This window comes from Macrosteles quadrilineatus, unplaced genomic scaffold (assembly GCF_028750875.1).
Source record: "Macrosteles quadrilineatus isolate MER2022 unplaced genomic scaffold, UCM_ALF_1.0 Scaffold_4__1_contigs__length_99947679, whole genome shotgun sequence".
Taxonomy (NCBI): Eukaryota; Metazoa; Arthropoda; class Insecta; order Hemiptera; family Cicadellidae; genus Macrosteles; species Macrosteles quadrilineatus.
This window is the reverse complement of record NW_026542597.1, coordinates 68,618,904-68,646,593: the sequence shown is the minus strand read 5'-3', so window position 1 is coordinate 68,646,593 and position 27,690 is coordinate 68,618,904. Positions and strand designations below refer to the sequence as shown.

Here is a 27,690-nt window from a genome sequence, read left to right as displayed (position 1 = left end):
CGACCACCACAATACACTGAGCTATAAGTAATTCTAACTGGAGGTAGCACTGAATGTCAAAGATGCGTGTCGCCAGCCGCCATGTTTGCGTGAGGTGTGAGTTATAAAGAAGCCATGTTATTGGATGAAAAAACTCACAGCTATACAGACCTAGTTATAGAAGCCATGTCATTGGTTAAAAAAACTCACTGCTATACCAACCTAACAAAATCAGCGACACGCTCTTGACAGACTTCTGCCATGGCAGTGCTACCTCCCCCTCCAATTATTATTTTAGCTCAGTGCCACAATGCCCACAATACATTGGTCTTTGGACTTTGGAGGTTAAGTAACTTGAGGGTTAGCTTTATAAAGCCATTTACCACTTTTTTGATTAATATTTAATTTAAGTGCCAATGAGAATTTAATGTGTAAAGAGTGTTAACTGTCTGAAACAAAGATTAACTTAACCTGTAATTTTCTGGGAAATTTGAAGAAAATGACTAACTTCAAGTTTTACTCAAGGAACAATAAAATTGCAGTGACTTCAGTTATATTTTATGAAACATACATTTTGGCTGGTAAGCATGTTACTTGTACCTCCCTTGAACAGCTACCAGACTGATATATAGGCCTCTGGCCTAGCCTAGTTGATAAATAGATTTTTTAATCATTAAGTTAAGTTACATACATAAGTTACACACATACATAAATAACAATAGGCCTACATAATAAGTTACATGAAATGCAATTGATCATATCAACATGGATACTAGGTAATATGGAGAATTACAGAGCCACTGGGGCGGAGCCCGAAAGGATTTGTTAGATATGTAAGATAAGAATAAGTTAGGGGTACAGTTTCTTAACTGCGCAATTCTAATATTGATTGAAACTATCGATTCGATTAGTAAACCTTCATGCGATATTTTTCACCATCAGCAAGTTTGGTTGGTTAGGTTAGGTTACGATAGTTTAATTTTATAATAAACTTAAGATAGAGATGTTTTAAAATATCGATTATTAATCAATATTTTCAATTCGATAGTTTCAATCAATATTAGCGTAGCCCAGTTAAGAAACTGTACCAAGAACTGCCCAAGAATAGGCATGTTAATCGGGCATGGCTATCATCCTGCCAAGGTGCGTGGTTGTAGCCTACTTCAGACAAACACACAAACATTCACATTTATGTTGTTTCTAATAGGCCTCAAAATACTATGGCAACAGTAGCTCTAACAATAAATAACAAATAATATAACAATAACAAAAGCATAAAGAGATTTGAACGTAATAACAATAATAAAGAGCAACAATTTAAACTAGAGCACCATTTTACTATGTAATTTCTAAATGGCAAAATCAGAATCAGAAATCCGAAATTTAACTTAAATCGATAATCCTTTTCTACGAAACACTACTCCTCCGTTAATGATGGACGAATTTTTACAAACGATGTGTCAGAATAAAGTATTTTTTTTGTAGACGCCCCCTTTCACCAATTCCTGTAATAAAAGTCCTCGGGCTTTGCCCCACAGGCCATCAAAATCTCAATGTATTTCTTATGATAAAAGATTTTGTTTACTTAAACGGACGAATAATATGTATTAATTACAGCTGTTCATAGTAAACACATTATAAACACAAGAGCGTTAGTTTTCAGAGTGAGTTTGTTTTTAGTTTCGATAACTGGAGTGCGAGTGATTGATTTTTTTTTTTGAGTTGACTCTTTTAAGTCATCGGAAACTATGACTGTCATTGAAATAACAAGTGAAGGCCCTAATACTATGCAATTGCTCGAATTCGTGCAACAGTTGCACTAGTAAGAATAAAATACTGGTAACAATAATAAATTACATTAAATGTGTTAACTTAGTGGTGGATGAAAGTGAAAAGTGTAACTTAATCAGGTGATTTTCAAATTAAATCAGGGATACCGGTAGCTAATAAAGTTGCCACTTCCCATTAGCTTGACAATGTATGATTGAAAATAATCAGCTGTTGGCTTACTTCATCCACAGTTCATTCCACTTGTAAATATGTCATCCACCCTACCTTGTTTATTGTAGGTAATGTATATTTTTATGGCAATATCTTGAGAAATATTGATCAGCGGTGAAAAATAATGGTACTACCTGGATTCAGGAGTTGTACGAAGTTAGACATCAAAATTAAAAATCGGTTTGGAGGCATGTATAGCCAACGGAATAATTAATTATCCAACATTTATACTTAACTTAAACTTAATCATAATGAAAAACAAATCTCAATGAAAGTTCTATAAAAATCTACAATTGAGTTAAAAGCCTTGTACATAAGTCAATATCTATTGTCTCTTTAAATTTAGTTTTGTTTAATAACTTGTAGCATGGCGGAAGCACATATTGTACAATCTCAGCCAAGAATACAATGGAGATATTTCTGGTGGGATTGGGCTAAAATTTGGGGTGATGATAGCTCACATTCCCATTTCATTGCTGTGATGATATAGACACATTCTTATCTCAAAAATCCTTTCGGGCTCCGCCCCAGTGGCTCTGGAGTTTCCCATGTTAACCGTATGAGGATTCATATTTAAAACTAATAAAATAATTTTGTCAGCTGTTTCAACTAACTTACACAATTAAGTTCTATGATATTAAATAGCATTAAAAATTTGTAAGGTTTACCAACAGGGGGCGGGGCAGCACTATTAATTGTTTTTGCATTTATGACAACAACATCTAATTTGAACCAACTACCAACAAAAAGCTCTTGAAAAATGAGAATTTCACGTTTTTTATTGTTTAGGTGTAGTGGTAGAACATTTTGGCTATGGTAGATGTGCTGTACTATGGCATACCGGTACCGTAAATTAAAAGAACAAAATTTTCTTAAACCGGGTCCTCTCCCATTGCAAACGCAAAGCACGGGTATAGCTGCAATAAGCATTTTATACTCATACCCCAACTCCGTACGAAGGACGGGTACTCTGCTAGTACTACATATTTGAGTAAAACATAAGGGTTTGTATCGCTTTCCCTGAAAAAAAAAAACATTTATAAGTACTCTCTCCAAAATCTCTTTCTGGAAAAAAATACCACTGGCGTCTAGACATCGATAAAAAAGCTCAAACCTTTTTCAGGTATTGGAGGAGATTTATGTGTATATGAACAAAAAAAGAAAAATGATATATATTCAATTTTTCATGGTTCTGTTATACATGGAATTGTGCCAAATTTGAAATCAACCCAACTGTGTGTGCATGGTGGAAGGCAAGTGGGAATAATCAAAACAAATCTAAAGATGACGTCAGATAAAAGGTCAGTATCAAGCTGCTTATGCTTTTAGCACTTCCAAGATAGCAACCAAGATAGATTTCCAAGATAGATTTATATTTTATTTGGTGAGTCGGTGGCTCAGTTGGTAGCGTCGCGGACTTCTGGCCCAAGGCAGAGATGTCGTGGGTTCGGATCCTGGTCACTGCCACAAACTTTTATCAGTACAGTTCACCTTTGTACTGTACCGGCTCACCCCTTGCTTTGCTGGATACGTTCCACGCACAGATCAGTAGTCTATCTGGATGGGCAAATGCAAGGTTAAAAGAGGCCGCCAACCTCTTAAAAAAAAATACCCACGCCGCAGCAAACATGCAGACTAAGCAAATTTCCATTTGAATATTGTTAAATTTATTAATTTTATATATTTTTACGCCATTAAAGTAATATTTTAGTAAAATCCAATCAGGCGAATGGAAATTTGCTTAGTTTGCTGCACCAGAGGTAGAGGTATTTATTTATAAAATCAGGGAAGAACCTCCATGTTGCAAAAGTTCAGTTGTTATTATTACTCTGCTTGATTTAGGCCTATATAACATTTGTTTAAAGTAATTGCCTATGACCTGTGTTTGAAAGTAGTTATGTAAAGGTCTGTTTGAGCGCAGGGTGAGGGTGAGAGCAGTCCTAGAACGGGATAAAAGTCCTAGAACGGGATAAAGTCCTAGAACGGGCTCCTCAAAATCCGACACTCAGAGAGCGGTCTTCTGCAGTTCTAGAGCAGTTCTGAGAGCAGTCCTAGAACGGGATAAAAGTCCTAGAACGGGCTCCTCAAAGTCCGACACTCAGAGAGCGGTCTTCTGCAGTTCCTTTTCATAGAATCTGCCTATAATTTATTCCCCATTTTGATCAGTGGTCTTATAAGTAACTAGTCTGGTGTTTAAGATTTACGCTATTGTAAATATTTCCGAAGTCCAGTTTTATTTATATTTATTGAATGTTGACCTTGAATAACTGCTACTCACTATGACGCAACATAGAATAATCTAGATTGGAGTCAGATACGCGACTTACCATAGAACAATCTAGATTGGAGCTAGACACCTATATAAAGTATGTTGTCTGCTTGAACTGTCAGTTGTGTTAGAAGTGTTAGTGAAGCGTGTTAAGTGAGCGTGTATAGTCTGGGGTTTACTCTGACTCACAATATATTTTTATCTTGCGGGGTCAAAGTTGAATCAGTAGTGTAGATAATTAAAACATGTTTTTAATCATCTTCTGCTATCTGGTTGAATAATTTATTTGGTTGTGAAAATATTGTTCTCTATATAGAGGTGATGGCCAACACTACGTTGTGCTCATATTGTGATAAACCTATTTCTAAACCTCATATATCAAGACATAAGAAAATATGTCCGCAGAATCCTAATCGGAATCCTAAAGTGCCATGTGATTATTGTAGAATATTGTTCAGTGAAAACTATCTTTCTAGTCATGTTGAAAATTGTAAACAAAATCCAACCATACAACAATCTATAACAAATCGGTTGGCTCTTCCTGATGAACCTCAACCCAGTACTAGTGGGATTAGTAGCTTAAAACGTAAACCTCCGCCTGATTCGACTCCTAAAGGGCAGCCCCCAAAAAAGGTTATACGTTCGGTAAATGGGTTTAGACCTTCCGGTACTGCACCACCTTCAATATTCAACAAAATATATAGTACTGCGGCCTCTATTTATTCCGGCATGAAGAAGGTTGTAACAAATACCAACTATCCTCCGACTACTGATGCTGAAATTACTCTTAGCAAACGCGCATTTAAGAGGAGATTGAATGTTTATCAAATAGAAAACAATCATAATATAAAAGATCCCAAAACATATTTAAATAGACTTAAAAGTTTAGTTGTTGAGAAAATTCAACACCACCTGAAAACATCTGAAGTTAAAGTTAGATTTGTATTGCTGATTGATTATGTGAGGGATCCAGAAATTGCGGAGTTTAATTACAAAACAAAATATGAACCTATTTTATTAGCAAGTGATTTATCAGAATATTTTGAGACTGCTATAGGGGATCTCTTAGCGGAAATGGAGGATTTTTTAAAAAAAGGTTCTGGTTGGTCACTTAGCAAAATTATTAGATTAGAGCTGTACATAAATAAATACAAACCAATCAGGGGTTCGAGCTATATCGAATTGCCTGATGGAATAGGAAAAAAGAGGCTGTAATAAATGTGAGAAACAACGACCAGAAGTGTTTCTTGTGGTCTGTTTTATCAGCCCTTTATCCTGCTGCAAAGGATCCTCAAAGAGTTACAAAATATAAACAACATGAACACGAATTCGATGAAGCTTTGAAAGATATTGATTTTCCAGTAGCATTGACTGATGTGGTAAAATTTGAAAAACGATCGGGGGTTTCTGTAAATGTGTATGGTTGTGAAAAACAAGAAAATATCAATGATGTGGAATACTTTGAAGATTATCCCGGATGCAACAAGAAAAATGATAAAGAAACTGAGGAAAAGAAATCAAAATACATTACATATCCATTATACATAACTAAAGATGAGAAAGACAGACATGTAAATTTGTTGTACTTAAAAAACGCAGGAGGTAATACTCACTATTGTTGGATAAAAAATTTAAGTCGATTAGTGAGGTCTCAAATCAGCAAAAGAACAAAAACAAAATGGATATGTAATCGCTGCCTCATGCATTTTGGAGAGGAGCGTCTACTACAAACACACAAGGAAAATTGCAACAACCATAATCCTATACGTGTAAAAATGCCAAAAATGATTACTACGGAGAGTGGGGATTTTCCTCCACGGGTTTATTTCCGCAATCATTATAAAAAGATGAGAGTCCCCTTTGTATGCTATGCCGATTTTGAAAGTATCTTAGCACCCATAGCGTCATGCGATCCCGAGTTGTCGGATGATAAGTCGTATACCAAAAAATATCAATCTCACGAAGCCATCAGTTTCTCATTGTATGTTGTATATAGTGAGGGTGATTATAAGGACCCAATTGATTATTTTGGTCCAGATGCTGCAAAGATGTTTGTTGAAAGCATTGAGAATGTATCTAAAGAAGTAGCCACATTATACAGTAGAGACGCTGCCAAACCCATGCGTTTAACAGATGATGATCGTCTAACTATAGCTGGTGCTAGTAGCTGTCATATTTGTTGTATGCGCTTTAACAAAAAAGATGAGAGAGCTCTCGACCACGACCATCTCTCCGGGAGGTTTCGAGGTGTGGCACATAAAGTTTGTAATCTGAATTTCCGCAAACCCAACTTCATACCAATCTTTGTTCACAACTTGAGTAATTACGACACCCACCTGTTTATAAAGATGTTCGGTATAAACAATGAGAACATTCGTGTTGTGCCTAATAATGAAGAAAAATACATATCTTATGAGGTGGTTGTTCCCGGTGGTGTAAATTTACGATTTTTAGATTCGTTCAGATTCATGCCTTCTAGCCTCGATAGTTTGGTTAACAACCTAAACAGAGATCAGTTTCGACACACTTCAAAATATTTCAGTGGGGATAAACTAGAACTGGTGTGCAAAAAAGGAGTGTATCCATACGATTATATGGACTGTATTGAAAAGTTTGATGAGACCGCTTTACCCCCGAAAGAGTCATTTTACAACAGATTAAATAAATCCAACATAGAGGACAGCGACTACGAGCATGCCTGCAAAGTGTGGGAGAGTTTTCAGATTAAAAACCTAAAAGAATACACCGCGCTGTATAACAGAACAGACACGCTGCTCCTTGCGGACGTCATTGAGAACTTTCGTGAAGTTTGTATGAATACCTACAAACTCGATCCGGCTTGGTATTATACCTCTCCGGGCTTAGCGTGGGACGCCATGTTGAAAATCACAGGAGTAAGTCTGGATCAGTTAATAGACTATGAGATGGTGTTAATGATCACCAAAGGAATTCGAGGAGGGGTCTCGCAGTGTTGTCACCGATATGCTAAGGCCAACAACCCATATATGCACGATTACGATCCGGAGAAACCCAACTCCTATCTTTTATATCTGGACCAGAACAATATGTATGGTTTTGCTATGGTGTCGTCGCTATGTTATGGGAATATACGGTGGTTAGAGAACACAGATAATTTCGACGTACGTGGGGTGTCAGACACATCCTCGACCGGTTATATACTAGAGGTTGATTTGGAGTATCCTAAAGAGCTGCATGATGCGCACAGAGATCTCCCACTAGCACCAGAGCTACGATCGCCTCCGGGTTCGAAAACTAAAAAGCTACTCACCACCTTGTATGACAAAGAAAAATACGTACTGCACTATCGCAACTTGAAATTGTACCTCTCGTTGGGGATGAGGCTGAAAAAAATCCATAGAGTTATAATGTTTGACCAAGGACCGTGGTTGAAGTCGTATATAGATCTAAACACAGATATGAGAACCAAGGTGGCCAACGATTTTGAAAAGGATTTCTTTAAACTCATGAACAACTCGGTGTTTGGAAAAACTATGGAGAACATCCGGAACCGCGTGGACATCCGACTCGCCACACAAGACAGACAGGTAGAGAAGTGGGTCGCCCGGCCCAATTTCAAGAGCAGCACCATTTTCACAGAAAACCTGGCCGCTATTCATATGAGCAAAACCACCTGTTATTTCAACAAGCCCATTTATGTCGGAATGAGTGTTTTGGATATATCGAAGACGTTCCTCTACGACTTCCATTATAATGTTTTGAAGAGGAAATACGGCGACAGGGTTAGAGTTGAGTATACAGACACTGATTCTCTTAATGTGGTCATAGAGACCAATGATGTTTATGAAGATGTGAAAAGCATGATTGAGCATTTCGATACCAGCGACTACAAAGAAAATAACCCCTACGACATGCCCCGCGTAAACAAGAAGGTCTTGGGCAAGTGGAAAGACGAGCTCGCCGGTGTGGTGATGAGGGAGTTTGTGGGTCTGAGGTCGAAGATGTACGCATACGAGGACGAAAAGAAAAAAAGCGGAAAGAAGGCCAAAGGTGTGAAGAAATCCGTAGTAAAACACGAGCTGACGTTCGACGATTATAAGACTTGCCTGTTTGACAGTGTGGATATTTATAAAACAATGAACTCCATAAGAAGCGAGGGCCACAACCTCTACTCGATAGAGCTGCACAAAAAGTCCCTATCTGCCCACGATGATAAACGCTACATTCTAGAAAACGGCATTGACACTTCCGTGGGGGCATTTCAAAGTGCCGATTGAACTAGTCGCAGAGCTGGAAATTCAAGCGGCTGGAAATATAGATTAAAAATATATTTTTTTTTTCAGTTACACCATTCAGTAGTCTCCTTCGGCGGATGCATATCTTTTATGATTGTTCAAAAATGCATCACTGACATTTTGGTGTTTTCCAATCATCTCCCAATCCACTTTATATCTGTGGTTGTGGACAAATTTCTCTGTTAGTTTTTGATATTTGCTCAACACCAGCCAGCAGTTGTTGTCGAAATTAATCATCATTTCATCGAGTTCGCTTTCTGAAAATGTGCGAAATCGGAGTAGAGTCGCCCACACCAATCGGTGTTGATACATTCTGACAAAATCAAAAGGCGCGTTTAAGGCATAGTACCTCGAAAGCAGACTCCAATCGACATAGCGATCGAACCTTTTGACAAAATTGTCTGTGAGAACTCCTTTTGGTTCCCTGTGTTCTTTCCAAATCAGTGACGTAAAATTATCCATTCCTATATTAGTAATTCGCATTTCATATATTAATAATTTATTCACACCGAAAGCGGTTTGTATTTTAAACGTTTGTTGTACACTTTTTGTGTTATAAAAAAATATGAATCAGAACATTTTTATATAAAATTCTTATTAATGTCATAAGTGAACCCCGCTTCTGAAATAATTACAACGTAAGCGGTTGTCCCCTAATCGGCTATTGGACTACTTACGGCGTTCGTAAAGTCCAAATTTATTTGAACGTCGTTTCTGTTCGTGTCGCTGCTAAACGGATGATGATGAGTGTCCACGACGATCAGTGGGTAATTATTTACAAAATCCACATCGTTTAGATACACATCCTTGTCTTTAAACAACACCTGTCGTATGGCGGAGTAGCTAAAAACCGATGTATTTGGAAACGCAATCTTGCAATATGGTAAAAAGAATTATATAAAACGTTGTAATGAGAAATTCCAACTTGTAGAAAGATTTTACCATCATACTTTGATAAATCAAATAAAAAAAAGATTTAATTGTTGATTGTTTTTTTTAAGTTCTAATTACAGTCTTTTGTCGCCTTAATAATACTGTTCGCCATATTAGTGTTATTATCGTTGTATTAATAATACTTTTGCCATCTTATTGTTAATAATGTCGCCGTCTTAGTGCTAATGTCGCCGTCTTAGTGCTAATGTCGCCGTCTTAGTGCTAATGTCGACGTCTTAGTGTTAATATCGCCATCTTAGTGTTAATATCGCCGTCTTAGTGTTAATATCGCCGTCTTAGTGCCAATATCGCCTTCTTAATACTAATATCGCCGTCTTAATACCTGTATAGTATCTTTGACAGGATCAATTGGGACTGACTCAATATACTGTTGCTTTAAAACACCCAAATGAAAGTCTGTAGCCTTATTTGAAGGTGTATAGGCAAACAGTATATGATGTTGTCTGACCTTTTTGATTTTCTATCACAGACACTATCAAACATAACCTCTCCTATAAAGAACTCAGAAGCCATGAACGTTATACTATTTGACGGTTACATAACTTTGCTACCTTCCATATATTTAACCTTACAAAATACCTAACAAGGTGTGTCGTCTTCAATACACCACAGTATCCGCCGCCAGGCGACCAACAGGGAGACCAGTGAAGGTCTGTGATGGACAGCCGTGACGACGGCCCACCCAGTGCGGCTCGCAAGTCGCACCAAACGGCAGTTTGTACCAGGTGTAACAGATCGACTGCCTTTTACAAGATCTCTACTCTGTTGTACACACATTAAACTACACCCTATTTTTAAATAACCACTTAACCATAGATCTAGCTTACAACCACCATACATCTAGCTTACAAGCAAAGCCTCAACCTAACAAGGTGTGTCGTCTTCAATACACCACAGTATCCGCCGCCAGGCGACCAACAGGGAGACCAGTGAAGGTCTGTGATGGACAGCCGTGACGACGGCCCACCCAGTGCGGCTCGCAAGTCGCACCAAACGGCAGTTTGTACCAGGTGTAACAGATCGACTGCCTTTTACAAAAGTGTACAGACTCTTAATTCTATACATCAATAATGTGTCTGACAGTATAGCATCTTTGACAGGATCAGTTGGGACAGACTCAATATGCTGATGCTTTAAAACACCCCAGTGAAAGTCAATAGCCTTACTTGAAGGTGTACGGGCAAACAGCATATAGTGTTGCCTGACCCTCTTGATTCTCCATCGCTGACACCATACCACCAGACACATCCTACTATAGTCTGTGATCTCTCGTGTCTAAACTATTCTTTACAAGGATTCGCTTGATCATGTCTTACTATACACTATAACATTTCGCATTTAATATAAAAACAAAAACCCTTATAGACTAGATAAGTTTATGATTTCTAAATTACCATCTCTAACGATCTACTGTTAGGCCTGCTTAGTGTTCTGTATGCGAAACGCAACTGAAACTGATAACATTGGCGGTGGCCTTATATAGCGCCCGTTGGCGAAGATAGAAGTAGTCGTATGGTTGGACTAGTGTCGTTAGGATGTGCGACTAAACTGGTATTCTGTCTGCTGGTGTTGTGTATACGTGTATGGTGAAATCGTGCTGAACTTTAGTTTCTCCCTTAGAACTAACTCTACATTCCCCCTATAAGTGTCGCAACATGGAGGTTGAAAAAGTGATCGAATGTCTTAAGCATTTTTAGAAATATATAAATTCAAACGATGATGAATCTTTGATCGTGTTCTATACGCTATGTAAGCATTTGGCACCGACAATGGACTTGGGCGGCAATGAATATCTATGCCTTGGTTTGGAGGCGTATTGCCTGTTCAATTATTTTGTAAAAAATAAGGTGTGTAAATGTAAGTATGTGTTCAGTTGTAACAGCAAGATTGATTTTGTAAACCAGCTAAAAGACCACTGTGCTGCACATAAAAAGGAATTGGCTAATCAGATTGGACATTTTTCATATCTATAAATGTTTAGACTTTTCCAGTTTTATTTCACAAAAAGGTTGAAAAACAAAATTAAGTATAAACCATTAAAGCCTTGTTAGTTTTACATTAAAAAACATCGTATCCTCATACGTATTATGATAAAAAAAACACTGCATACACACGGATTTCGAAAATATCACGTATATATAGCGTTTATTGTTGGGTCTGTAAAGAAACGCCGCATACACACGGATTTCGAAAATATCACGTATATATAGCGTTTATTATTGGGTCTGCAAAAAAACGCTGCATACACACGGATTTCGAAAATATCACGTTTAACTTAAAACACCCCCTTTAGTAATATCGTTTGTCAATGTGTCTTTCAGGTTGCGCATATATTTGCCATTGTGCGGCTTTTTAGTCGTATTTATGTTTATTAGAGAACAAACTTGTGTGAATGTGTTTTAATACATCATCTAAATGAATACCAGTACGCCAATTATAAACTAGGGCACCAGAGTTGAGATAGACTTATCTGTACAACTGATGACGCAGACCGGCCGTGCTTCTTATCTGGGTTCAACTCTCGGACTGGCCGCAGTTACGTTTTGTCTTCTATATATACCGTAGAACAGTGTACGCACAACGGCAGTGTAAACACCGCAGTGTACTGTAGAACGGTGTACACACAATGGCAGTGTGTAAGTGTTGTGTAACATTGTGTGACTAGCAAACAACGGACAGTTGAGTGAAACCGAAAAGCTCTCAACTGAGGAACCAAACAACTGTGTTGTAAGTATTCGAAAGTTTCAGTGTTTTAGGTGTCTGAAAGTTGAACTAGTTATACTGATATAAAACCAATATAAAGCATGCTGTTGAACTATCAGTTGCAATAGTGTCAGCAGAATGTACTGAGTGTGGTTTGAATATTGATCGTGAGTAAAAAAATATTTCATCATATACAATTTATTGTAGTAACTCCTAACTTCTTCAATTGTCGTTTGGGAAATATTCTTCAGTAGTTTTTGCAAAACCTGTTTTTTATAATCTTCTACTGTTCTCAATCTGTTGTAAACACTACATCGTGCATTTTTCTAGTACCACTAAGCGATTTTGTGCCCTTGTATACAACAAATACGGGTTTATCAGATCGCAAAAGTTTCTTTATATTGTTGGGTGTCAGTCTTGCGTTCCAACTCTCTGGAAGTCGAATTTTCATATTGCCACATATAATTTGAATCTGATCACCATACTTGGAACTCACAATTTCTATATCCTCTACCAAATACTTTTTATCAATCTCCAAGTCAGCAACACTTATATAACGGCTTCTGTTTATTTTATCTAAGAAGTCCGAGAAGTCGATATCATTAGAGTTCTCCATGACTGTCTGCCTATATATATTCACATTCTTGTACGACAAACAAAAAATTTGCAACATCTGTCGCTGAGTATTATAAACGGTTTTATAAAACCGAGGTCGCAATAAAAAAAATAAACACGATTGCATCTTATGAATAAATTATACTCGTACAAAATCTAAATACACAATACTGTTCGAATCAGGATTGTGCAATAATGTACCATTTTGATCAAACAGTCCGATTTGAATTTGTTGAATTTGATTCAACCCGTCTTTTAATCGTACATAGTGCGGGTATTGAGGGGTTTCAGAAATTTTATAGCCATGTTGTGCTTTCGGAAAGAATTGGTACAATATCGACGATTCGTCATGTCTGTGATAATGTGTAGAATGACTTGTATAACTGCTGTTTACAATATTACAGTGGATTTCGATAACATCCACAGGCCGCAAGTTTGGCGCAGTATCAGCTTTATAGTGATTAGATAACTCTGAATCTTTGTCCTCATTAAACCCCAACAAAAAGCGCATCGTGTTATCCATTTGAAACTTTAGTGGTGATTTTATAACAACACGATTACCTTCTTTAAGTATTTCGAACTGATTTATATCCACAGTAAAACTGGCTTTTTCCAAAAACCCTCGTATGTGCTTCTGTAGCGATTCCATTGTCCAATGTCCACTGTTAATCACCAGAGGTGTAAGTATGTTTTCAAAAGTCATACTAGCAGTTTGCACTAAATTATAAATGTTGTTTTCAGAATAAAAACCAATCAACGCTATCTGGTACTTTGAACTCTCACCCAAATAGATCGGGTGCTCCAAATGGATATTTAACAACGATGTATTTCCCGTCAGTTTTAAAATTGTCATATCTAATAAATATATGGTGCAAAGAAAAAATATATTCTTAATTGTTTTTGGGTAAACTATCATATAAATCATTAATGCTTTCTCTTGCGTGAACAAGTGGTACAAGTACATTTTAAATGTCATAGATACATTTAGCAAATTCGTTTTGTCCGAACCTTTAAAGAAAAAAGACGGGGCAGAGTTGACAACGGCTTTCGAGAAGATTATAAAAAGAGCAAACAGTGATGGTCATAAAGCACCGAAGCTTTTACATACCGACAAAGGTACAGAGTTTAAAAACAAACCGTTCAACAACATGTTGAGGAGGCACAATATCAAACTATACCATACAGAGAGTGAAGAGAAGTCCGCAATAATTGAAAGATATCATAGGACATTGAATGAGAAACTTAAAGTGAAATTCCAAGTCCGACAATCCCACAAGTGGTACGATATACTACAAGAAGTCACAGATGAGTATAACCAACACGATTATCACCACACTATTAAAATGAGACCAGTAGAGGTCAACAAAGATAACGAGGCTGATCTATTAAAAATGTACATTGAGCGCGAACACAAAATTCGTAAAAACAGCAAGTTCGACCTTGGTGATAGAGTTCGTATCACGACGAAAAAAGACGTGTTTGCGAATAAATATAAACAAAACTGGACTTCGGAGATATTTACAATAGCACGAATTCTAAACACTAGACCGGTTACTTATAGGATCGCCGATCAAAATGGCGAAGAAATTATAGGCGGATTCTATGAAAAGGAACTGCAGAAGACCGCTCTCTGAGTGTCGGACTTTGAGGAGCCCGTTCTAGGACTTTTATCCCGTTCTAGGACTTTTATCCCCTATGAAAAGGAACTGCAGAAGACCGCTCTCTGAGTGTCGGATTTTGAGGAGCCCGTTCTAGGACTTTTATCCCGTTCTAGGACTTTTATCCCCTATGAAAAGGAACTGCAGAAGACCGCTCTCTGAGTGTCGGATTTTGAGGAGCCCGTTCTAGGACTTTTATCCCGTTCTAGGACTTTTATCCCCTATGAAAAGGAACTGCAGAAGACCGCTCTCTGAGTGTCGGATTTTGAGGAGCCCGTTCTAGGACTTTATCCCGTTCTAGGACTTTTATCCCGTTCTAGGACTGCTCTCACCCTCACCCTGCGCTCAAACAGACCTTTACATAACTACTTTTGAATGATTACCTACATGAATCTAAGAAAATGCTTACTCGTAAAAGTGTAGTAAAAATGTGCACTAAAAGTTCACTAATATTAACTAATAAGGTAAATGAAAGTGTTGTTAACATTAGCAGGTCTTAGTTATCAGCTTAAAACACCTTTTTATGAGTATTACGTGCAATCTTAGTCATCTTACATAGCCTAATTGTAACATGTTCTTGCATTTTTGACAGGTTATCTGTGGTCTGTAAGTGGAGACTCGCTGACTGGGTGCTCAGCTGTCAGTGGGTTGGACTGGAGCATTATCTAGCCGTTCTGACGGCACACAACGTCTTGTCTCTACATGACACCTCCACAGGGGTCCCTCTGTCTACTGTAAACTGTGTGGAAAACTGTATATTGTATCCTTGACTCTGTGTATCATTCAATATCATTGACCATGTGTACTTGGAACTTGGAGTATACTTGATCCTATTTTAAGATTTCAAGCTATTTTTACTAGTGGATATTTAATACAAAGGTTTAAATACCTGCTATTAAGCAATCCATTCAATTGCAGCTGCAACTAGTTTTGCTCCTATTTGGAGCCATCATCAGGAGGTACAAGGACTTCCTTTCTTCATATGAAGAGTGTCACATTTAATATATAAATAAATAAACATTTACACATGACATTATTTGAACACGGTAAAACATTATTAACTAACTTAACTTATTAGTAACTGATCAGTTATAACAGACGACACTAACCCGGTAGAGTTTAAGTCCATACTGCGGGTGGTCAATGCAGTAGGTGTACGTCTGTTATCTTATGTATCACCAAAGGTTACGACATGTCTATTATTAGTGCAAAGTATTGCATTTCCCCTCTGCAATATTTTGATGGCTTTGTCATACATAAAATTCAACGAGAACAAGAGCCAATCATTTAACACAATTTGGTGGTCGGATTTTACTGCCTTGTATATCTTAAATTCTTCCAAAGTGTTTAATTTAAATCTGCCACTCGTCATATGAAGAACGGAAACGTCCTTGCACCGCCTGATAATGACTCCGAAACTAGTTGCAACTTGAATTGAATGGATTTTTTAATAGCAGTTATTTAAACTTTTTAATATAATTTGGCAATCCATAGGCTAACATCTACAATGAAGATGGATATTTGTAGACCAAAGGTATTTTTTACATTTTATGAATGAAAACTGTCCAAACCCTGATCTTGTTACGATCTAACTATGTAACCCTGACCTTAGGGTGGATACCATTATTAATTGGTGGTCAATGTCAAATAATACCTGGTTCGAGAATCGATCTCACTCAGGTTCAAACTAGCAGTCTTCAGATTTGAAGGCTTGTTTTATTATGAGATCCATCTTCAGATATGTTCAAGTGCTACTCTGACAGTTGATTAAGTGTTTCTTTTGACTGACTGGGTAGCCGAGGGGTTGTAGTGCTTGCCTAGTAATCAAGTAGGGTTGTAGGTGTAATGAAAGTAAACCCAGATTAATTGTAATCAGAATAAAGGGCTTTATTAATCTGAAAACTGAACTATGAACAATAATGGAATATAAACAAAGCTGAGTATTTACTAATAACATCTGACAGTAAACATATTAAATAATCAATCATGTGAGTTAAGTTTAGTTGTATTTATCATTGACTGTAGATTTTATTCACTACATTCTCCCCTCCTAGATAGAGAATAGTCTTTCAGGTATTTTGGAGGATATCTGATTCTTGATGTTCGCCTCAGTGTTGCTTGACCATCACTTAAACTATTCAACTGGTCAGCTTTGGTCTGGTTGGTGTTTGGTTGAGATTGATAGACAGTTGGGAGTGACTGAACATGTGTGTTCAGTTGCTGTTGTTTTGTCTGAGAGATGGTGTCTTCATTTATGGTCAAATGACATTCTTCCCTGATGTCAGCAAGCTCAGGTTCATCTACACTTTGCTCCGTACACTCTTCAGAACAGTTTGTGAGCTCAATGTCTCCTCTTGGAGCCAACTGTCTAAGAGAGACTGTCTTTTCTTCTCCATTTGTTGGTCGTATTGTTGCGTAGTTAGGATTAACGTCAATCAGATCAACTTCGTCAACCAATGGATCATATTTACTTTGTCTAACATTTCTTTTCAATAATACTTTTTGGGATTCAAGAAGCCAAGTTGGTAAGGACTGACCGTTGGAGGATTTTCTCGAATGAATAAACATCCGTTCATGTGGAGTCTGGTTTGTGGCTGTGCATAGTAGCGAGCGAATAGCGTGCAGGGAATCATTTAATACAAGTTCCCAATTATGTACTGAAAGATTGCGACTTTTCAACAATAGTGTAATAGCTTTCCAAATTGTACCATTATACCGCTCGATTTGACCATTTCCCTGCGGGTTATATGGCGTGGTTCGGCTTGTCGCTACACCTTTAGAGTTTAAGAAATCTTTTAGTTCTCTTGACATGAATGATGCGCCTCGATCAGTGTGAATAAAAGAAGGCAGACCGAATAAGCAAAACAAATCACATAGCTTTTCTATCACTGTGTTAGTCGTCATATCCTGGCATGGAAACGCAAATGGAAAGCGTGAAAATTCATCTACTATAGTCAGCAAGTACCTATTTTTAGAATTTGTTGGCAATGGTCCTTTGAAATCTATATTCAACCTTTCGAATGGAGCAGTTGCTTTTATAAGAGTTGTTTCCTGAGGTTTGTAAAAATGAGGTTTTATTTCTGCACAGGTGGGACACAAAGCAGTCATTCTCTTTATTTCTTCCAAGGAGTATGGTAAATTCCGACTTCTCACCCAATGTGCCATCCTTGTGATTCCTGGATGACAAAGTTGAGCATGCAGTTGATGCAGCTTGTTTGAATTGGTTGATCCACAGACTCGGGATAAGGTATCAGCAACATTATTTTGTTTTCCCGGCCTGTAAATAATGTCATAACTATAGCATGCAAGCTCCAAACGCCATCTAAGTATTTTTTCATTCTTGATTTTGCTTGAGTGGGTGTTATCAAACATGAAGGACACAGATTTTTGGTCCGTAGCCTAATGAGTTTGAAGTGTCGACCAATAAGGAAATGTCGCCACTTTTTCAGAGCTTCGACAATAGCATAAGCTTCTTTTTCAACAGCAGAGTGTCTTTGTTCACTTGATGATAAGGTTCTTGAGAAAAATGCAACAGGTCGACCGTTCTGGGAAAGGCTTGCTGCAATTGAATGCTCGGATGCATCAGTTTCAACATCAAAGGGGATATCCTCATCAATAGCAGAAATAGCTGATTTGATTATTTCTTGCTTCAGATTTTCAAAGCTTGCGGCAGCCTGAGATGAAACTGGAAACGTTTTAGTTTGTATTAAACAATGGACTTTTTCTGAGTAATGGGGGACCCACTTTGAGTAGTGAGACAGCATACCTATAGTTCTTCTCAGTGAAGCAGTGTCTGTAGGCAGCGGTAGATTCTGTAATGGTTTCAGTCTATCTTGATCGGGCCGGATGGTTTTATTACTTATCTCATATCCCAAGAGGTTTATTGACTTTAGCGAATACCTGCTTTTGTTCTCATTAATAGTAAGGCCATATTTCTTGACAGCTTCAAGAAATTTCTCTAAGTTTGCATCATGGTCACGTTGATCATTTCCGCATACTGTGATGTCATCGAGATATGCAAAAGTTCCATTTAAATTTTCAGTTTGAATGATATCATCAATTACCCTCTGAAAACAAGCTACTCCATTTGTGACCCCAAATGGAATTCTGGTGAATTGATAAAGTCTACCATCACCTTCAAAAGCTGTATATTGCTTTTCATCCTCTCTAATAGGAATCTGATGGTACGCACTAGATAAATCGATGGTACTGAAAACTGAGTATTTTGATACTTTAGAAACTACGCTTTCTATGCTAGGAAGTGGATAAGCATCCAGCAGCGTAAAGCGGTTTATAGTTTGAGAATAGTCTATAACCATTCGTTTCTTATGGTTTTCATTGGTTGTGACTAGAGCTTGAGCCCGCCATGGTGATCGACTTTCTTCAATTATTCCTTCCGACAAAAGTTTTTGAACTTCGCTTCGAATGAAGAGGCTGTCATTCATTGAATGTTTGCGAGATTTAGTCGCTATAGGTCTTATGTTTTCAGTAAGATTGCTGAATAAAGGCGGAGGATCAATTTGAGCATGAGCTAGAGCGCATATGTTTAATGGTGATTTATGTCCTCCAAAATCCATTTGAATTTGTGAGTGATGTTTTAACAAATCATGACCTATCACAACGTCAGCACACAGATCCTTCAAAACCGCCACTCTTGCTTTGGTGTATGAATGTTCTAAAAGCCTTACATTTACAATGCAATACCCAACAATTTGAGAGCTAAGTGAAGTGGATGCCATTGAAACTCTACCAGAACTATGGAAAAGTCTAATTTTATGTTTAGAAACAAATGCATCACTTAAAAAAGTTTCTGAACTTCCTGTATCTATTAATGCATCGGCTTGAAGATTATCTACAGTGACTGGTACCACAGCTCGTTTTAAACAAGAAGGTGAAGCTGCTGTCACAGTAGCAACAACATTTGGATCAGTTGTAACGGCGTTAGAAGCTTTATTGTTACTCTTTTTGAGATTAGACCTACAGACTTTTGAATAATGGCCTGTTTTAGAGCAGTTCTTGCAGACTGCATCTTTAGCTGGACATGATGCACGTGGATGTCTACCGTATCCACAGAAGTAGCATTTAGAGGTTGTTGCTGAAAGCTGTGACACATCATTCTCAGAAGCAGAATTTACAGATGAAGTAGCATTTACAACAGGATCGACATTAGAATAGCAGACTGACTGATTATGAGCAGCTTCCAAAGCTAGAGCTTGATTACAAGCTTGTTCCAGAGATAGAGTATTATTTTCTAAAAGCCGTTGTCGTGTTGAAGAAGATAAAATTCCACTAAGAAATACATCCCGAATAAAGTTGTTTTTATGTTCTTCAGCAGTGACTGCAGAAAATTTACATTCCTTACTTAGAACTTTTAGGGATAGTAGGTATTCACTGATAGTCTCACCTGATTTTTGCTTACGTGATGCTAACTGGTACCTTGCGAAGATTTCACTCGTTGGTTTTATAAATATACTGTTCAGAATCTTGATGGCTTCATCATAGGTATTACATTCAGTTATGAATTCGAAGATAGGTTGGGAAACATGATTAATTAAAAGGTTCAGTTTGTCCTCTGAAGTTACTCTTTCTTCATTTGTTCCAATTTTGTTTACAAAACTTTCCAATGTTTTTAGGAAATGTTTCCAAAGTTTAGCACTGTTGGGAGAACTTGGATCAGTGTCAAATCTATCTGGTTTTAGAAATCTTTCCATAGTATAAGAGTTAGAGGTAAGGAAAATAATCTAACATTTGAATAATTCAGATTAATAAATTGTAATGAAAGTAAACCCAGATTAATTGTAATCAGAATAAAGGGCTTTATTAATCTGAAAACTGAACTATGAACAATAATGGAATATAAACAAAGCTGAGTATTTACTAATAACATCTGACAGTAAACATATTAAATAATCAATCATGTGAGTTAAGTTTAGTTGTATTTATCATTGACTGTAGATTTTATTCACTACAGTAGGGTTGCCTAGTAGGTCGCTGGTTCGATTCTGAGAAAAGTCAGTAGATTTTTAATGATGCGAAACTGGACTCAGCTGGTCCTGATCATTGGGCTTTAAATAAATGATCCTGTCTAATGAAACGGCTGATCTTAGTCAGTAAAAAAGCTACACAGATTACCTCACACCATTCTACACTCATCCTTCACTCATATTTGGGTTAAAATCCGCACCTAGGTGGTGTCCCCATCTTAATGATTGATAATTGAAATTGACAACTAATTGTTGTAGGGTAAATTATATACAGTATGCACATTACTCTTCGGATACATAACAATGCAAGAAAAGGCTGTAATTTACAGTAAAAAAGTTTGTCAAGCAGAAAGAAAAAAGGTATACACCTACACACGTAAGGTTACTGTACATTATTACAACTTAAACAACTGATTCACAATGATCATAAGTATAACAGAGGATATTAAATCTAAGTCAATTACTAGACTATTTCTTCTTTGTGGATTCAAACCTCTGAATTTAGTACCTCTGTAACAATATGTGATAATTTACAGTCACATCTGCATTCGCTATAGTCTTCTCAGTGTTCATCCTTTCTATGGTTATCTTTTAGATACTTACTCTTACTTCCAAGGCCATCTGTATTGCTGTTGATACTTGGCCTCACCAACAAATCCTTTCCAATATTTGACCTGTCCTCTGTATCCTGTTCTGTGGCTCCAACTTTCGCCATGTCTGACTTGCCCTGATCCCACCATTTCTGTTTCGGCCTCCCACGATGTCGCTTGACACTTTCCTTCAGAGTTATCTGATTATCTTCAGTTGAGACTTTTCTTCCCTTCTCATCAAGTGTCCCCATCTTAGTCTTCCATCTTTTTGACTCATTTGGGAAATAAATCCTTAACTTTTATCAGATATTCAGCAGCTGTTTTACAAAATGCTAACAGGTGGGAGGATACTGTGGTCTTGGCAGGAACAGTCTTTCAACAAATTGTCATCTGGACAGTTGGGAACGAATCTCCTAGTGTCAGACCTGTGTTGCATAAACTGTGCGGCCACAAGGTAAATTATTGTCATGTAGCCTGCTGTCTGTTTCACCTTAGGTCAAGATTGTGTGCTTGTTATAATATAATAATCAATGTAATTTCCCTATTTATTTAGACATTCACTAGTTTACCTGTTTTAAATAAAGTCCTGTATCTTGTTTATATATTCTTGTAATTAATTAATATTAGAGTTGGGAAGCTAAGTGGTTTTACTGCTTTGAAACTAGACCCAACTGTTCTTGATCAACAGGGTTTTAATAAATAATCATGGCTGAAGAAATACAGCTGACTTAGTCAGTAACAAATCTAGACGGATAATCCACTTCATTCAAAATTCACCTTGCATTCTCATTAAGAGGGTTTCACCCGCGGGTTGGTTACCACGTAAACATGGTCCTACATAAAAGAACCTTGTGGCATTGTTAAAATGTTTATCAAGTTTAAATAATCTGTAGAATATTCACAAAGTTCCGAACTGGGTGAACTGAAATTTCGTTATTGTTCCTTTAAGTATTTACAAAATAATTTAGAAAATCTGTAAATTAGTCTTTTCACATGTGATTTCAGCTCCTAAATAATAGTTAATCATCAATTTCCCCCCATCCATTGCAAACTCTGATATGTTAAGAGCACAAAAAGCACACAATCATTGGAAACAAATAGTTTTAGAGTGTTGAGAGCTTGTACCGTAGAGGCATGTTTAGAAACATTAGCACGTTTAGCCGCTATCTTGAATTGACCGGGTAGAAACCTCTCAAGCTTACAGTTTGTATAGTCTATAATTTATAATTAAAAATTGGGATTGTTTCAGGGTGTGATTTTTTCAGTGAGATACAATGCACAATCGAGTCAGATTTGTTCGACTTCGGATGACAGGACTGTTCGTGTGTGGTCGGTCGCTTCTTCAACCGACAAACCTCTAACTGCTCAAGACTGGAAGGAAGCGACTATCACTCTTACTGTTACAATTTTTGGACATATGTCTAGAGTTTGGCAGAGCTGTATACTGACTGATAAAAGAATCGTCAGCATAGGAGAGGTTGGTGAAGTTTTCACTGAGTTCAGAGAATGAGAGTAATGTTATTTTTTAAACTTTAATATCATGTAATTTTTATTTAAGGGGTCTGCGTTCACTATACAATGTTACAATCTCAATGGTAAAACACAATCATCAAGTTAGGTTAGGTTGGTTTTTCCAACTTAAGTTGGGTTTTGTGTATTTTTGATTGCAATGTGTTAGTTAAGTTTTTTTCACCTGAGGACGGGATCAGATTTCAGATCCGTTGTGTGTCAGAAACGTTGTGTATTGTATATTACAATTGCGATGTAAAATGTCTACAATTTAACCTTTAAAAACATTAACTCACCACCACCAACAATGAACTTCAAACAAAGAAAAGATAGATGTTAACTGTAAGAAAACGGAGTATAGCTACATGTGTTCCATAATATGGCGTGTCTACTTCAGTAACTAAAAGTCAAAAGCCTAGTTGTAGTCAAAATCTGGTTTTCTCAGGACTCGATGCTATGTGTGTGGGCCGGAGGAGGTGAAAGTATATCCCGCAGAGAAACCCACCAAGGAGCTGGCATCTGGTGTATGCATGTCACAGATGACGAGTCACTGGTGGTGACAGGAGGTGCTGACGGAGGGGTGACGTTGTGGCCGCTAGATCCTCCCTCGACTACGACCAAAACACTCCCCCCTCCCCCTGACACTGCTCGCCGCGTAGCCTTGCTGCCTGGCCAGGTAGTGACTGTGACGGAGGAGGGGAGGCTGATGGTGTACAAAGAGGATTGGAGATGTGTCCTTCACGACCCCAGGATCGCCAGCTATTGCCTGCTGGATGTTTCACCGTCGAGAAAACGCATTGGGTTGGCCACCATCAAGGGATATGTCATTGTGTTGGATAGTAAGGAAGCTTTTTGCTGTACAATGATTACATTTTGGTTTTACTATTTGGATGTTAGTTGGTTTGTGAAGATTCAAGACTGATTTGTGATAACTATTTTTGTAATGGTTACATTTTTTAAACCTAAAAAAGGATGTAGAGCTTGATAAAAGCGATAATTTTGTTTAAGAACCTTTATCAATAAAGGCTGGAAGGGTCTTAATCTTTTACTACAGTAGACTTCCTCTTATCCAGACATCTTATAAATGGTCATCGGCTTAATCCTCAGTAGAAGTGACATCTCTTTAACAAATGTTATTGGTTTAACCAGACTAGATAGGCGGGAAATTTGTGGTACTGATACGACTTTTTTCTTGGAGAAGATTTAAGACCAGTAATCACGTATCTAAATTCAATGCTCTCCAAGTTTTAAGTAAACTGTTGGGTTGGTTTTTGATTGATTCCGTGTTGTGCACATGTACCATTAGTCGTGTTAATACAGTGTGCGTACTACAAATTGTGGTTGTTGTGAAAGCTAATTTGTGTTCTCTGTCAATAACCAAAGAAATCGTTGCGATTTGCTTCATTTTTCATGTGACAATCCCTATATTAAATGTATTCATGAAATATTTTTAGGCAACTTTTAGTTAATTAGTTTGAATCGGTTTTGTTACTCAAGAATCTAAAACTTATGAGTTTTTCAGTTTGAAAAATTGCATTTGCAAACATTTGTTCTGTAATTTATAGTACTTATTTAATTGTTGCATTTTCTAGGTGAACATTTTGAAGTAATCTTAGACAAGCAGGTTTCTGAAACAAAGATCTTCTCGCTACATTGGCTTGATGAGAAAACACTACTAACCTGTCATGATTTGGGACAAATGTTTGTTTGGAGTATTATAGAATCAGGTATCGTATATTATTTTATGTGTAGGTACTGGTCGGCATTGGTCCTAATACTGCTTGGTTTATAAAACCCCAAATAGCTTTGGCTATGAATACATTTTGAATCAAAATGATTTACATAATAAACAAATCTGTAATTTTATTTTTGGTTCTATAAATTAAGGTGTTAGGGCTGTGTGAGCTGGTTGGCTTCACAACTATTCACATGTGTTTTTGAGGTTTATCGGACTGGTGAATTATATGTCAAGTTTGGTAAAATGAACCAAACCCCGTGAAAATATTCAGATTTACACAATCCCTGTCTAGCGGGCACTTCGACTTTTTAGAGCCACAAAAAAAGCAATGTGATTTATTTTATGATACCGTAATATGGCACTTAAACAATAATTTATTACACATTTCAACCAATTTGAAAGTTTCAGTAGTGAAGCACAGGTATTCCGCTAGTAATCTTAATCTATAAATATTTCATTAAATTTACTGTGACGTTAGTGAACATGAAAAAATGTTATGCTATAGTGTGGCATAAAGGTGCCACATTTTGGTGACCTGGTCATGTGAATCAAATTCCAGACCAAATCGTTCTTGTTGGAAACGTAAACTGAACACATTATTTAAAACAGAGGAGCCAATTTACTGCAATTCACAGGCCCCAAGAGCCAGTTTTGATGATTGTTTGATTAATTAATGCATTTATATCTCAGAAATATGTACTTGGTTCAACATATGAAATAACTAATATATAAGTTGACTGGACACAACGTGAACTAAGATCTGAATTAATGACTGATAATTAATGATGCAATGAATGATATATTGGATTTGATGTGATGATCTGAAATTACATATTATTTAATTCTACTACTACGACACAATACCTTAAGGGGGCGTCCCCCCATTTCCCAAAAGAACTTAGCCTTCCATGATGTCCGAAGTCAGGTGCATGACCGAGCGATTTCTGACTCGTCTTACCCGCCTGCTCCCTGCGCATGCGCGAGCAGCGGTAGGGGTTGAGATTGGCGGGACATTCAAACAGTGTTGTGTTGTGGAGATCGACTCCACAATAGAATAAAATATTGCACAATCTACTTAAATTTTACCTCATTGAGTTATCTCTGAAATTTATAATAGGTTCCACTAAAATACCAAAGAAACATCCAATTTTGTTTAGCACGTTCTCTAGACATTTCTAGGTTAGGTTAATTCAAAAACTAAAAAAAAAACCAGTGGAGTTTTTAATTATTCTACTGTAGTTTTATCATCACATGTATTATCCTTTGAAGGTTTGCTAGAGGTTGGCAGATGTTACTTGCCAGCATGTAAGGAGCGTTGGACCACAGCAGCTGTTAGGTTACGTGACACTATAGTCTATGGTGACAGAGCCGGTAACATCCATTCATCACCAGTGCTACCAACTCATGCCTGCACTGTTGTATGTATGTTCTATCTAACTTTATCTTTGAACAAATAGTTATATAGCGTTTTTATGTCCATTGTTCAATGGAATCAAAAGATTATACTTATACAGTAATTATAGTTGCACTAGTCTCTTCAACAATAATTAGTAGACTGTGGCCAAGCCATACGTTGGTTTTGCACTAACAATGGTTAAATGAGTTTTTTTTTCTAAATAGGCTAGTGTTTCTACTTTTTGTATATTAGTTGCAGTTGGAACGTTGTTTTCGTTTTCTAAATTTGCGACTTACAAACTACCATGAAAAGTGTTATCGCAAAGTGACCTCGTTGAGTATATTATGATTGCCCGTTAGAACAATACACAATGGTTTTTATAGGTCTGTATTTAGTATTTAGTATAATGTCCTTAAAGACCATTAGTATAATGTCCTTAAGTTTTGCTTCAAACGCAGAAATGGTATAGAGTTTGTGTGAGTTGTTAGAATGGTTAGCGTCTCAGACTTTGAGAGGGTTGGATTCAGTTTTGGACATATCCGTAAAACAAACATTTTTTTTAGTTTTAACTTCTTTCTTCTTTCGCCTCAAAGGGTTTATAACCCTGTTATTCAAATTGCCACTGGCGTATACATTACACTACAGACGAGTAAAACAAGTTGTAATATAAATATATAGAATAAGCTACATTTTTTTTAAACTTCTTAACAGCAGTTCCTTATTGTAAAATCATAGATACAAAATTGATTCGGAACAATAGTATAAAAAACTACTTTGTGTCAATTCCTAGGAGCTAGTATAAGTTAATACTAACACATGTTGATTTGCAGGAAGCGGTTACCACTGTACATCGTACGCTCAGTGAGCTGAAGCCCAGCCTGCTGTGTGCACGATGTACAGTGGTAACCGCTTCCTGTTACTAAACTATTTTATGTCAATTCCTAGGAGCTAGTATAAGTTAATACTAACACATGTTGATTTGCAGGAAGCGGTTACCACTGTACATCGTGCGCACAGCAGGCTGGGCGTCAGCTCACTGAGCGTGGTGCAGGGTGAGGTGTGGTCCACGGGACGTGACGGGATGCTGCGCAGATTCTCTGTCAGACAGACAGACCACAGTTTGGTGTGTGTAGCGGCCAGTAAGCTACAGCTGGACTGGGCTGCCTCTGTGTTATGTGTGTCACCTCAGAACATTCTGGTGCTGTGCTTCCATGAGGTGGGTTTTGGAACTTTGGAGAGGACATTTTGCAATTGTTTAAATCAGTATGTTTTAAAATTAAGTACCGCTTTTGTAAAATTTACTGCACTACTATGTAGGTATTTAATACAAAGTGTCTAACGATTTTACTAAGGGATCACGGAAAACATTGTAAAATAATAAGCTATCATTATAAGGTCCCAAAAGTCGCAGAACAAATTTGAGATTATAAAGAATGTGGTGTTATTGAACAGATATAAACCTGATGTTTACCTTGAAATGTGGACCTGGTAAATGCTGCATACAAAGCCTCCTGTATATAACCTGACGTAGATTTTAGTTGTGAATAATGGAGACATCATTGGTACAATTTTCATTACATAATAGAAAAATTTTACTATCTTGAAATAATCCTCATTCTTTCTATTGCTGCTGTTACTGTGCTCTAAAGGTATTTTTCCCTTGTCTGTTGGTAGTCTCAAGTTGTTCTGTGGGATGTTCAGCGTAGACACAAGCTGCTGTCGCTACAATGTGGCGGAGGCCATCGCTCTTGGGACTGTCTGGTTGAAGACGGACACTTTACTTTTGTCTTCCTCAAGAACAAAACCGCCCATCTACTGCAATCCGAACTGATGCCCATAGAACGACCGGTGCTTCTGGTAAGTAGGTTTTAGAAGTGTGATATGTTTTTGTTTGATTTATTTGTGTTTCCTACACCATTGACATCTTTTTAATATTTTTACAGGATCGGGGCCAAACCCGGGTCTTGTTTCCTAATGTTAACATAGTGTTTGAAAGTATCAATGTTTAGCTCAATGGCAA

At 37.3% G+C, this 27,690-nt stretch overlaps 1 protein-coding gene across 1 annotated transcript in view; it reads left to right on the top strand.

Moving 5' to 3' along the window:
- Nucleotides 1-349: 349 nt before the first annotated feature.
- Nucleotides 350-27,690, top strand: part of LOC128991589 (WD repeat-containing protein 6-like) — a 33,891-nt gene continuing 6,550 nt past the window's right edge. The window contains exons 1-10 of the mRNA XM_054414603.1: nucleotides 350-560; nucleotides 3,104-3,281; nucleotides 15,046-15,213; nucleotides 21,334-21,481; nucleotides 22,277-22,504; nucleotides 22,982-23,375; nucleotides 24,129-24,263; nucleotides 25,544-25,692; nucleotides 26,656-26,886; nucleotides 27,345-27,527. Coding sequence (XP_054270578.1) covers nucleotides 479-560; nucleotides 3,104-3,281; nucleotides 15,046-15,213; nucleotides 21,334-21,481; nucleotides 22,277-22,504; nucleotides 22,982-23,375; nucleotides 24,129-24,263; nucleotides 25,544-25,692; nucleotides 26,656-26,886; nucleotides 27,345-27,527 — 1,896 coding nt within the window. The 5' untranslated portion in view covers nucleotides 350-478. The remainder of the gene's footprint in view (nucleotides 561-3,103; nucleotides 3,282-15,045; nucleotides 15,214-21,333; nucleotides 21,482-22,276; nucleotides 22,505-22,981; nucleotides 23,376-24,128; nucleotides 24,264-25,543; nucleotides 25,693-26,655; nucleotides 26,887-27,344; nucleotides 27,528-27,690) is intronic.